The 12578-nt window shown below is 35.6% G+C and overlaps 1 protein-coding gene across 1 annotated transcript in view; it reads right to left on the minus strand.

Moving 5' to 3' along the window:
- The window catches only part of Dnah3 (dynein heavy chain 3, axonemal), an 88842-nt gene that overhangs the window by 41701 nt on the left and 34563 nt on the right, over positions 1-12578 (minus strand). Inside the window, exons 23-36 of the mRNA XM_089637977.1 lie at positions 12334-12486; positions 9753-9830; positions 8883-9028; positions 8471-8639; positions 6871-6976; positions 6596-6765; positions 5924-6038; positions 5599-5813; positions 4884-5090; positions 4160-4231; positions 3293-3436; positions 3019-3204; positions 888-1114; positions 454-628 (exon numbers count right to left, since the gene is read on the minus strand). Coding sequence (XP_089494103.1) covers positions 454-628; positions 888-1114; positions 3019-3204; positions 3293-3436; positions 4160-4231; positions 4884-5090; positions 5599-5813; positions 5924-6038; positions 6596-6765; positions 6871-6976; positions 8471-8639; positions 8883-9028; positions 9753-9830; positions 12334-12486 — 2163 coding nt within the window. The remainder of the gene's footprint in view (positions 1-453; positions 629-887; positions 1115-3018; positions 3205-3292; positions 3437-4159; positions 4232-4883; positions 5091-5598; positions 5814-5923; positions 6039-6595; positions 6766-6870; positions 6977-8470; positions 8640-8882; positions 9029-9752; positions 9831-12333; positions 12487-12578) is intronic.

Raw genomic sequence — 12578 nt, forward strand, 5'->3', positions numbered from 1 at the left:
CTCATTGCTCTAGACTTTGGAGGCATGGCTGCCTAAATTTAGTTTCATAGACGGTTGTCGCTAATTTATTTATGATTCGTAATATTTATTTTAATAACCCACAAGTATGGAATACACGATGAAATATAGGTGGATTAATTGACTTTAAATCACAGTAAGCAGTTTATACGTTTCCCTATTAATATTCGAATATTTGAATGAGCGTGAGCAAATCCAAAATCGAAGGCACGGCAAGATCAACAAATTTTTTAGTAAATACGCTATCGCTCGAGTGGATGAGGGAGGTGACAGGGTTCTCTCCCTCTTTCGGAAAGTGCAGATAATATTAAACTACATCTGTTGTAGACACATTTGCAGTACGTGAAGGCTGAAGAATCGCCGATTTCTCAAAGAGGCACAAATAATGCATAAAATTTGAATTAAAATGCCAGAAGTAAATATTATAAAAAATACCTGGTCATATATTTTAGGATCAGCATCTGGCTCCATGTAATTCCCAAAGAAGATATTTTTGATATGTTCATTGGACAGTTTTTCATCCTCGGGTATGTAGGAGGCGGCCACCTTGTCCAGCCCGATGCGGTAGTGGGAATACACACACTCGTTAACTATCTTAAACAGCTTCTGTCTAAAAGAAAAAACAAAATGACGATTAAATAAGAAAATCAATAAACTAAACTTAATATACAAAATTTATTTTCTGTACTTAACTTACACAGTCAATAAGCTATTATATTTGTTTATTTATAAGTATCGTATTTTTATGTACTTATGTTTGGTATAAAAATATTTATAAATCTTATTTTTATCCAGACTGCTCGCGCAAACCACAGGATAATTTGTTTGAGAGTCTGTTTGTGGCAAAAAATAATTTATGATTAAATTACCTGTCATCATCATCGATGAGTCTATCATAAAAGACCCTGTAGGTCTCGTGCACCCAAAGCAGAATGAGCTTCTCAGGCTCCTTGAGGTGTGTGGCGGGCACCAGCAGAATGCCGCGGATGACTCGCGCAAAGTCGCGCAGGTTGAACAGGTAGTGCGACTTGGTCGGCGTGGGCAGGAAGCTCGACACCGTGGCCTTGTACACTTCCATCGTCGAACTAACCACCGCCTGCAATCAGATATTGTTCAAGGTGAGCAGCATTATAGCATGCTCAAATCCCATAGGTGCATTATGAAGATCAGCACAGGACCTTCCATCATATTTCTTAAGTTTATATAACATGCTAGTGATGCCAGTGCGGTAGACCTGCAAGCCTTGGGAATCTACTAGTTGCCTGAGTGCACAGTACCTATGAGATTTTTGAACACCAAATTATGTGGGATAAATTGGGCCATTTTTCAAAGTCAGTCTTTGATATTCTCAGTTTCTTAAGCATGAAATCTTCTTAAGTGGGAACTTCTTGAGCGAGTTTATATAAATATATTTTTAGAAACAATAAAGCAGTGTTCCGTGTTTCCAAATGAGTATGCAGTAAAAGATATGAAAAAAATCTATTTCGCTTTATGTCATTCTCATATTGAATTTGGAATTATAGGATGGGGATCTGCTGTATCTAAGTATATACACAACCTGAACACAATTCGTAAAGACAATACTGAATGCCTTTGATTGAAATTTTCAATAGTTTTGATGTACCAAATGTACGACAAATATATATTATGCTAAAAATATATTATTGAAACTATTCCAAAATACTGAATCCTCTACAATATCGCATATTAATCACACTAGGTCAAATCACAATCACAGAAAAAATATTCCAGGTCACAAAACCACATTCGGATAAAGAAATTATATTTATTTTTCGACATAACTCCACAACATCCTTTCCCCTAATATAAAGCGAATAGAAAATTTGAATGATTACAAATCAAGAATAAAAATCTGACTGAAAGAGATTAATGAAAAAACTCTGAAAAAAAACATTAAAAACGACATACAAAACTAATATAACAGAAATGAATAACTTTATTTCGCCTTAGCACAGGTCACCCTAGTGAGGAAGACGAAGAAATACAATTTACTATACATATATTCACTATCGCTGTAATAAAAAAATAAAAAAATACAACATACTTACATGTGCAGTCTGATTAGAGAAATACGCTATTATACAACTAAGTGTTCCCCCAAAGCGGTATGCAGAGAGGACATACTGCCATATACTTATATCTGCAGGCGTCTTGAGCAGTGGCAGCTTATGAATTTTGAGTGTGATAGAGTGCTAAGTTCGAAAAATTCGACATTATTGATGATATTTAATACAGAAAGATTTTTTATTTTTTATCAAAATTTCAGTTTTTGAAAAAAGTTTTCGGCTAGAGCGACATCAATAATGCCATTTTTTAAATATTAAAACTTAAAACACACCCAAAAGTTACGAGCCGCCACTGGTCTTGATTGGAAATCCACAATACAAATATTTTTACAAACAATGATGCCCTGTCTCTGAAGGAGTATTCAGTGAGAATAACAAAATACAACATACTTATATATGCAGTCGGTTTAGGAAAATAAACTATGTCTACTTGTGTGTAATGTAAGTAGGTGTCCTCGAAAGGGTATGCAGAGAGGATATACTGCCGTGGGTATAATAAAAACCGATATACTTATATCTGTAGGCGTCTTCAGTGGAACAAATTATTTTCTGTGATTAGTGTTATTAAAATAACTTAATTATTGAAGACATTACTTTTTAATATTGGAAATGAACAGTTTATTGCATAAATTATGTTTTGATTACAGATTTTTAATGAATCGCCAAATTGTAAATCGTTGCTAGATTGCTAATCTCTTGTGCAGCGATGTAATGAAATTTTAGTCTATATCTGTACAAAAAAATATATATGAATAATATAGAAAACACCAACAGGATTTTTTCATATATTTGAGGGAATTTTTTTCTCACTTTTTAATCTTTGATTGAACTCCCACGAACTGCAACTGGTCTTAAACACCTCCATATTGCACTCACCATTGCCTGCAATCAAATAGTATTGACAAAACCAAACCTTGCTCATTCTGTAGATGTTCTCAGTGAAGCCCTTGTTGAAGTGCCAGTCCATGATAGAGGTGAAGATCTTGGTGAGCGTGGCGTCCTCGAAGGAGTCCACTGTGATGATGTGCGTGTGGCGCGTCAGACGGCTGGTGATTACATTGGAGCCACCGCCGGGCGGCAGCATGGCTGACACAAATAGCTGAAACAGTTAAAACAAGCATAAAGTTAAGTGAATTTTTGGTCCCTTCTTTGTCCTCTGAAGGGTGAATAACAAAGATTCTACTTACAACATCGACAAGTTCCTGTTTGGTGGAGTCTTTTAGATCGTACCAATGTCCATGGTCTATCCACTGGCGGATTAGCTCCAAGGGGGGCTGCGCCCCATAAGTCTCCTTCTGTGGCATGCTTAGGTCATCCACAAAGAGAATGCACTGGAAAGAAACACAATTAAAACACCGAAATGTTGAACATGAAGTTGTCTGATTTGCTGAACTGAAAATTTTAATTACACACAAATCAAATATTTATGGCTATTTTCACTAATCAAAACTGAATTATTGCTTAGTTTTATGCCGGCTATATTCTATGCCGGCCATTTGACGGCCGGCATAGTCCAGTGGTAACGCATTGGACTGCCATTCCGAAGGTCGCGGGTTCGAACCCGGCGTGCGCAAATAAATTTTATTTGATTAATTTGTGTTATTTCACAATTAATTAATTAAAATAATATAAAGTATATTTGCGGCACGTTCCAGAGTGGAAGATACTACCAGTATCGCCCTGGTGTAAGACCACCATTCAGAATTGAAACGTTGCTCCAAATGGCTTTAGCCGTGTTTAGTGACTAGATCTGAATAGCCAGGTACTTCCCCACCTTCCTCTTTCCCTTCCCCACTTACCTTCAGCCTCACAACATCCCCCAATTGGGGATGCCATAGTCTCACTGGCTCCAGACGGGAGCAGTTGGGACTCTTGTGAGGTATTCACTATAAAAAAAAAAAGTTATGTAAAATTTATTAGTGGTGGCAGTCGTAATCCTATTGGTAGAAATGGCCAATATTCCGGCCACAGTGACTCTGCTGTCAATGGAACCTTTTAATTTCTTTGATGAACCCATTATTTTTGGAACCGGTTTTAAATATGTGTATGCATACCTGTTTCCCCATTGATGGACCAAAAATACCCTTCCTTCTCCTGTCCAGTTTTGACATTATGATATCTTGAGTCTGAAAAGATTAAATAATATAATCTTAATTATTAAAACAGATCATTTTAAAATATTCAAATTAACTTTTGCAATACCGAGCTCCCACGATACCTGTGTTGTGTGCTGTCTTCGTAATAACTAGTTTTTCGCAATATTATGTTTTTGTAAATTTTACCGTATTACTAGATAATGCGTTTATACATTTATAAAAATAATATATAATCTACCTTAAGTAGTTTCCTCAGAATAGCTACTCATATTCAGAGATACGTTTTTTCCAAAGTTTTATTATATTTTCCATGTAGCCACATAAAGTTTTTCACAATAAAAAATAAAGAAAACATGAACTGCACATTAGGAAGGCACGTTGAAGAATGACACAATTGTAACATTGTTATTATTTCGACGGTCTCGAATAACAATGTACCTATGTGCAAATTTGTAGTTTTGCAGCAGAGCTGTTCAAAGTTTATGAAGAGATTTTACCAGATTGAAAACTTATAATATTTTACAATAATAGATACAAATATAGATACAAGACCTATAATAGATACAAAATCGGCCACGGCCTAATTTTTCGGGGAAAATAACCCTTTCGACACTCAAAGAGTCAATGGAAATATTTTTTATTTTAAAACATCTAGAATTCAAAAAAAGTTATTTTCAAATACCTGGTTAGCGGTAGTTCTGGCGGAAAAATTGATTGTATTGGTGATGTATTTGTTCCTTGGCAGTGATAAGAAGTGCCCGAGAATGACACAAGACTTCCCCGTGCCGGTCGGTCCCACAATCAGCAGGGGGATCCGCTTGGCAATCAAACGCTGAAGGAAGAATCTCAGGCATGCGTTTTCGTTAGTCTGAATGATGATCTCATTGATCTGAATATTAAAAAAAAATCAAATTAAACAATAAATAACATACGGAATAATTGAAAAATGCATTGTTTTGAGAATGAAAATGGAAGAAAAACTTTAATCAATAACTGAAATAGTCAGTAACAGCTTCTTATTATGTAGATTTCCCTATCTCAACAAATGGATCGCAATCTATGAAACATAAAAGTCAGGTGAGAATGCTACTCTATTTTATTTAATCCAATAATATTCTTATTCTACCAGTATTTCAATAGAAGGTGCTGCAAAGAAGCATCATTGATCACAATATACCAGTAGACAGTCAGGTGAAGCGCCTAACATGTGCCCAACATTTGTACACGGTCGACATTTGCCACAAGAACACAGGATATAATTCTTCTGCAATGTGAGTTTCTTCAAGAGACAAGCTTACTACTTTGTCTACTAAGAATCTTCGCAAAGCATTTCTAAAGATTATCTAAGTGCTGAGACTTCCCAATGTTAATGATAAAGGTACAATTTTTTTAATTACCTTAGCATTTGCAGGTACTGGGGGATCTTTCTCAAGCTCCACCCAGCCAATCCAAGTTCCTCCATTCTTCTTGTCATACACATAGTCGTAACAGGACCCCTTCTCCGGGAATACCTGGTTCTTGGCCAGCTTGAAGGACTTTGGCCGGGGATATTTATCATCGCCCCCGTCCACCAGTTTACCGAAGAACACGTCAAACTTCTTGCGGCTGTCACCTGTTCATTGATGATACAGAAATATTACATCAAACTTATTGTGACTGTCACCTGTTCATAGTTGTCACATAAACACTGAGTCAATGAGACAAATAAAATGATTTAAATACCTGTTATTGAAGCGCACATTCCCCATACGATACAGAACAGCATGATGCACTGAAGCCAAATGGTGCTCACTTGATTCTCTCCTTCCAGCATTGTTGAAAACAGCCGAGAGAAGGACTGGAATTAAACACGTAGAAGACTCAAAGATTCAATAATGCCTGATTATAACCAAATTGGATATATGTAATAACCTAGTGTCCTTCAATAGAAGCAATCCACACAATAATTCAGTCTCCTTCAACAAAAATAATCTTCCCAACAAGACTTTCATTGGTATCTGTTGGGAAGTAAGAGCTTCATAAATGTACGCACAGATGGCAGTGCATAGAGCTTGCGTGAAAGTCCGATAGATGGAGCCAGTGGCCTGTAGTCGCCAGGGCCAGTGGTAAGGCTCTCAGAGAAACTTATTGTTTCAGATTCCAATGGGCCAGCTTCTAGTTAGGTCGACTATTGAGTCACCATTATATTACGCGGAGTAATAATAAATCCCTGATTAATCTCAAAGAACCAATTATTTATCAACTCCTTCCAAGACGAGTTGGAGACCTGTTTGTACGAACACAACAGTATCCTACGTGTCACCTTAATAAATTTACTAACATTCTTCTTGTATATATATATTTGATTTGATTGTTATTGATATGGTTTAAGAAAATAGATAGTAAATTATTTACGTAAAATAGGTGCAAATCGCTGGTCTCCACAAAGAATTTGCACTTTAGATTCAAAAAGTTTAACACGGCGGGGAAAAGCCACTCGATCAATTCAACTAGAAGCTCCATCTGTTCCGGGATGATCTTCAAAGAAATTATATTCTTGTAGGATTCAAACAATGGCTCCCAACCTAAAAACAAAGATTATTAAAAATATTTAACATACTTGTATTCGGTGTCTTTCTTTGGTTATTGAAGTATGACTAATTAGTTATTAATAGAGAAAATATTAGTACCGAGTTGTTTGGATTCCAAGTAAATCATTCCGCATCTCGACACAGTTGCAGGAGAAGCTTGATCTAAGTCTGCAGGTTCGAATATCAAATTCATTCTGTTTGACATCTACAAACAACAATATCACAGAATAGAAATATTACATTTTTTTTAGATAAATCGATAATAATTTTGAATATTACATCTTAGCTGTGTGCATTTTTCTGTATATTGGTATAAACCAGTTATGAAAACATAGTTATTTTGTAAATAAGTACATAAAATTACAAAAACCTTCTCGGTCAAAGGAACATCGCAAAATTATACAAAAAAAACTCATTCAAATGACGAATAATACAGGTTGCCCGAGGGTAAAGTGCGCTAACTTCGGGAGTTGATCCTACATGATAGTACAAGTAAAAAATATTGGTAAACTTTTTTCAAAATTCAAATGTTTTAAGGCAGTTTTTAGTTTAAAAAGCGCACTTTACCCCCCGACACCCTGTATAAAGAGAGGCAACATGCACAAGAGACACACAAGTGATAAGTACATAATATAATTAGCGCAACAATTATTGTTACATACTTTTGAGCAATAGCAGAACATTTTTTCTGAATCTTTATAAATTATCGACCAACATGTCTACTTCAGCACACTCTATCTTATTACATATATAGTCGACACGTTCGGGTCACAGGGCTAAAATAGACATTATTATTTTTAAATGTAATCAGGTGAACCATACTATGTTGAAACAATCAAACATGATTGTTCCATGTGCTATGTATACTATATTAAAAAAAAAAAAACAACAACATTATTAGAGGGTGAATATGGTTCATAGAGCATAGGAAAGTCAAACAGAAAGGCAAATATGTATAGAATACTTAACCTTTTGAACGCGTTAATTTGCTCCGTTTTATCTATACCCGTACGCGGTACATATTTTCAAATACCTATGCACGCAATTATATGTCAAATTATAGCATTCTGGCATGATTTATTGGACTATATAGACAGAACAGATTATTCTCCACAATATGATAACAAATCCTCGTGTGTCAACACTCTTGGATGTTTATAAAAACAAAATCATAAAATTTCATACAAAGACGTACCGTATCTTTTGAATGTGGTCCCGCCATTCGCTCGGCGTGTGTGTAATTAGGCCACTGCGTTGATAGACACAAGTGGAACACCATGAGCACTTATCATTTTTTGTTATGAAAACTTTTTCTAAAACTGGACACGTAAATTTTATGTCACAAAATAATAACAAAATTGAACTAACGCCATCCGTTGACAAAATTGTAAACTATGGCACTCGAAGGCGCAAAGAGGCTCACTTGATTATCGATGTTTTTAAATGAAACACAATTTTATTTTCGAGAAATTCTTGTAGATGTCAGCATAGTGATAGTTCTACAAATGTTCAAGCGAGCGGGAAATAAATTTATGTCAAAAGACCGCTGGAATATCGGCATTCAAAGTTTCCGTATCAACTGTTGATACGGCCGCGTGTGAGTATGGACTTTTTGCCGTAACAACAGTTGATACGGCCGCGTGCAAAGAGTTAAAGGTAGTGGCTAAAACAGCAATTTCTTTTCATTGACAGTATTTACCTGAATGATTTCTCCTGACATGAGACATAGCTTCTTGTTGTCATCCAGCACCGTGTTCATGTTTTCGATCCAAACTGCATCCACTGGGCCGTCGAACATTATCCACTTGCGCTCCTTTGTGATAGACGAAGCGTAATCTCGGAAAGTTATGGCTAATACTCCATCCGTCCTAGAATTGAGAAAGCAGGGATTAAAATGCTGAGAAACCATTCAAGCTTCACTTCAACGAAATTAATGTTTGTCATCATCGTTATCCTCAAAGACACCGTCACTATCATTGTCACTGTCGAAAACGACAGAGTACGTTTATGCAATTTGTGATTGTAAGATATAAAATGCAACTGTTTTGACTGTACACACTGGATGTTTTGTATATAGAGGCAGAGAATGTGTATCAAAAATAAAGATTCACCATTCGTGGGATGCAGGATCGAAGCATCCATACAGCTGCCCCATGGTGATGGCTTTGGGGTTGAGGATTTTGTAAATGGCCGCATGTTCCTTGTGGCGTGCCGGGGGCTTCTGCAGCTGAAGACATCGCAAGGCTTCAGCTAGCGTCTGGAATTACAACAATTTTATGGTCTTACTCATATTATGCATTTGTATGGTAAGTTACAGTAAAACAAATATACCTTCAAGCAAATGATGAAGATAACATTTAGGAAAATAGTAATTGTGCAAAGAAACGCTAACTTTGTGTACAGTACTTTAATTTGTAAAAAGTATGGCTGTGTCGAAACCATTTGGCATATATGTACTTATAAGTTATGTACACAAAGTTGCAGAATATTTCATTAAGAAATAGTAAATTTTACAAAGTACACAATAATGTTTTGTTAATAGTTTATTATGTTTTTTTCAATCAAATATCAACATATGGTCACCCTACATGTTTACTACATTATACTGTAATGAATTGGCTGGAATTAGCTTAATAGGTACCCAATTTGTAGAAACATTAATGTAACAATATTGTTCTCTCAATATAAAATCTTTGTATTATTTTGTAAAATTGTTAACCTAATGTAAAAAAAATAGAATGTTGAGAAAGCATAAACAATAAACAATTGTAATATTCTTGTAAGAAGCATTGTTAGAAAAGACTATAAATAGAACTTAACTGGTTTATTTTATACTCAACTTCTTAAATGCAAAATTAATTCAAATGTGTAAGTGTATGTTTCCTAAATATACTCAAAAAAAGAAGAGCAGAAAAGTATTTAGTAAGTGATGAATATATTTTATTGTGATAAAATTTTGAGTCACATAATGAATACCTTACCTGGTATGCACAGGTCTTTCCAGCCATCGGGTCTCCGACAATCATTAATCCGTGGCGAACCAAAATCATTTCGAACACCTAGAAAATACAATGGTCATAATTTATTATACATTCAACATAATAATATACAAACTATAATAACTGAAGAAGCAGAGATAATAGAGTGATAAATCAAAAGATGCAGAAGGCTAAAGTGGACAGTCCTGACCATGAAGGAATGAAGGGAGAATAGAGGACAATAGAGCAACTGGGCACAACACATCAAAAAAACTGAACTAGGCGCAATTGGGGGTGGCTTACCACACCAATATGATTTAACCGCTTGGTGTGAGTAGACTGTTCGGTAATAAGTTTATTACCTTTAAACAATGAAATGCAGTGTAAATTTTGTAAAAACCATACAGGAAGAAATAGGAGAGAAGAGAGAGCACTAGGACAACTGGGCAAAACATAAAAAAAAACTCAACAAGGCACAATTGGGCATGGCTTACTACACGAATATGATTTAACCGCTTGGTGTGAGCAGACTGTTCGGTAATGAGTTTATTACCTTTAAACAATGAAATGCAGTGTAAATTTTGTAAAAACCATACAGGAAGAAAGCTAAAAACTAGGGATAGTATTACTTTTCACGCAAAAGTATTTTTATAGATATTTTTTTAAATAATAAATCGTCTGTGTTTACAACGCCTTTTTTTCGTAGCAGACTCCTTTAGAGAAAATGATACAGCAATGTTATGCGATGATGGGCTTTGAAGAAAGTTACTTTAGAGCTCATAGTTGCCTAGTATTGGCTTGTCATAATAATTACATAAATAAATAAAACAAACAGTAAATTTTTATTTTTTTATCTAGTGTATATCGCCTGACTTGTTAAATATTATTATATTAACACATTTCTGGCACATATTTTTTGCGCTGGCGCTACGCTGTCTTCGGGCGAAAAAAAGATCCAGCGCGAATTTTCTAAATTTGTTTTAAATAGGTAGCTATATCTTAAAAAATAATTAAAATATTTTAATAAAAAATTCTACATAGTAATTCAGTATACCCAAGCTATAAAAGTACTAAACAAAAATCGAATATTATTTGAAATGCAACTCAATTAACCTTGAAATATGTTTATTACGGCCCGCCTTTCGGTATTTGTTCATACCTGCTTTCTTAAAAAAACGCCCCACATCTCTCACTCGCTTGCACATAGAAGTTGAGAGGGGCGGAACAGAGATAGAGATTCGAATCGAGTTTCACGGTCATAAAAACTCTAATTAAATTACAAAATACGTTATGTAAATAATATACTATCCTTTTGTTGAAATACCGATGTAAACGAAAGGCATGAGGATAAATATAAAAAGAAGACTTGCATTACAATTCGATAATTATGTACATATAGTTGGGACTTTTACAAAGAGATTGGTATTAATACAAAAATATTGAATAATTCCGTCTTTTCTGCAATTGAAATGAGGCCGGCGAAAAAGGAAGATTGAATAATTCCGTCTTTTCTGCAATTGAAATGAGGCCGGCGCAAAAGGTAGATTGAATAATTCCGTCTTTTCTGCAATTGAAATGAGGCCGGCGCAAAAGGTAGATTGAATAATTCCGTCTTTTCTGCAATTGAAATGAGGCCGGCGCAAAAGGTAGAACTACCCTTCCCAGCCTTAAGCATCAATCGACCGAATGGTTAGAAGTGTGGCGATCGACGAAATTCATCTAGAACGTTTCGCCTATACAAAAAGCATCGTAACAGGAATACTCCAAACAATGCGAAGCGTTCCTACGTACCTACCTGTCTACGGGCTACCGACGTCTAGAACTACCTGCGACAATACGTCGCGAGATGGACTAGCACATTATGCGCATTCGCTAGAAGGCTCTAGCCTGTTGCCTAGGCATAATTTCAGCGCCAACGAAAATACCAGAAGTACCCAGACTGAGCGAGTTGTCTCCAGTTTACCAGCGGTCTCGCGTGCTTACTACCGCCACTGGCTGGGATATATAAATAGGCCCGACGCAGCGAGTATTCAGTCTTCAGTCAACCAGCTCGTGCGCTCGTAACCTTGACCTAGATATCGCCTGCATTCCACGCTAAATAATATAGTGCCTACTCGTATTTATCCCGTAAAATAAATGCGTTATTATTGTGAAGTAATTGCTATCTTTGCATTCTTAAATAAACACTTCATCTGAGTAAATCGAGACTTTTATTTTAGTACACCAAGATAACCACAGAACTACCTTTCCCGGCCGAAGTGTGTCAATAAGACATTTGTTTATTTCCTTTATTACACTTCACAACCAATTGTGTTCAAAGTTAAAATTATTTTTAATTTTAATTAGCGCCATCTATTGCTAATTTGACCAACACTTGGTAAGTGCACCGTGATGAATGGGTGTGTTAATTTGAAATCCACCCCTCTGAACACCAGGTTTCCTTACCCTAAGAAGGCCTATATCCAGAAATGAGGATCAAAATTAGAGAAGAAAAATATATAATTATCGACAATATTTTGTTGGAATGAGAGCTTGGTGAGTTTTGATTATTGTAAGAGTAGTACATAATACTAAAACAAATAACCTGAATAATCTTCTCCATGTACCAGTCAGTACCCTGCAGATTTCTTCTGCCCAGTTCTTCAGTAATGTGCCTGGTGAGTTCATCTCTGTCAGGCTGAGGAAGATCTATGCCGGGGAATAAGTCCTTGTAAATGCCAACAAATAGAGACACATCCTGGAAACATTGAAAATGTTCCAATGTTAAAACATTCCAATATTGAAACAATGAGATATATTTATGATAAGTAAGTTAACAAATTACAAACA

This window comes from Hesperophylax consimilis, chromosome 12 (assembly GCF_061612785.1).
Source record: "Hesperophylax consimilis isolate HC1 chromosome 12, BYU_Hcon_1.0, whole genome shotgun sequence".
In the NCBI taxonomy this organism is placed as follows: domain Eukaryota; kingdom Metazoa; phylum Arthropoda; class Insecta; order Trichoptera; family Limnephilidae; genus Hesperophylax; species Hesperophylax consimilis.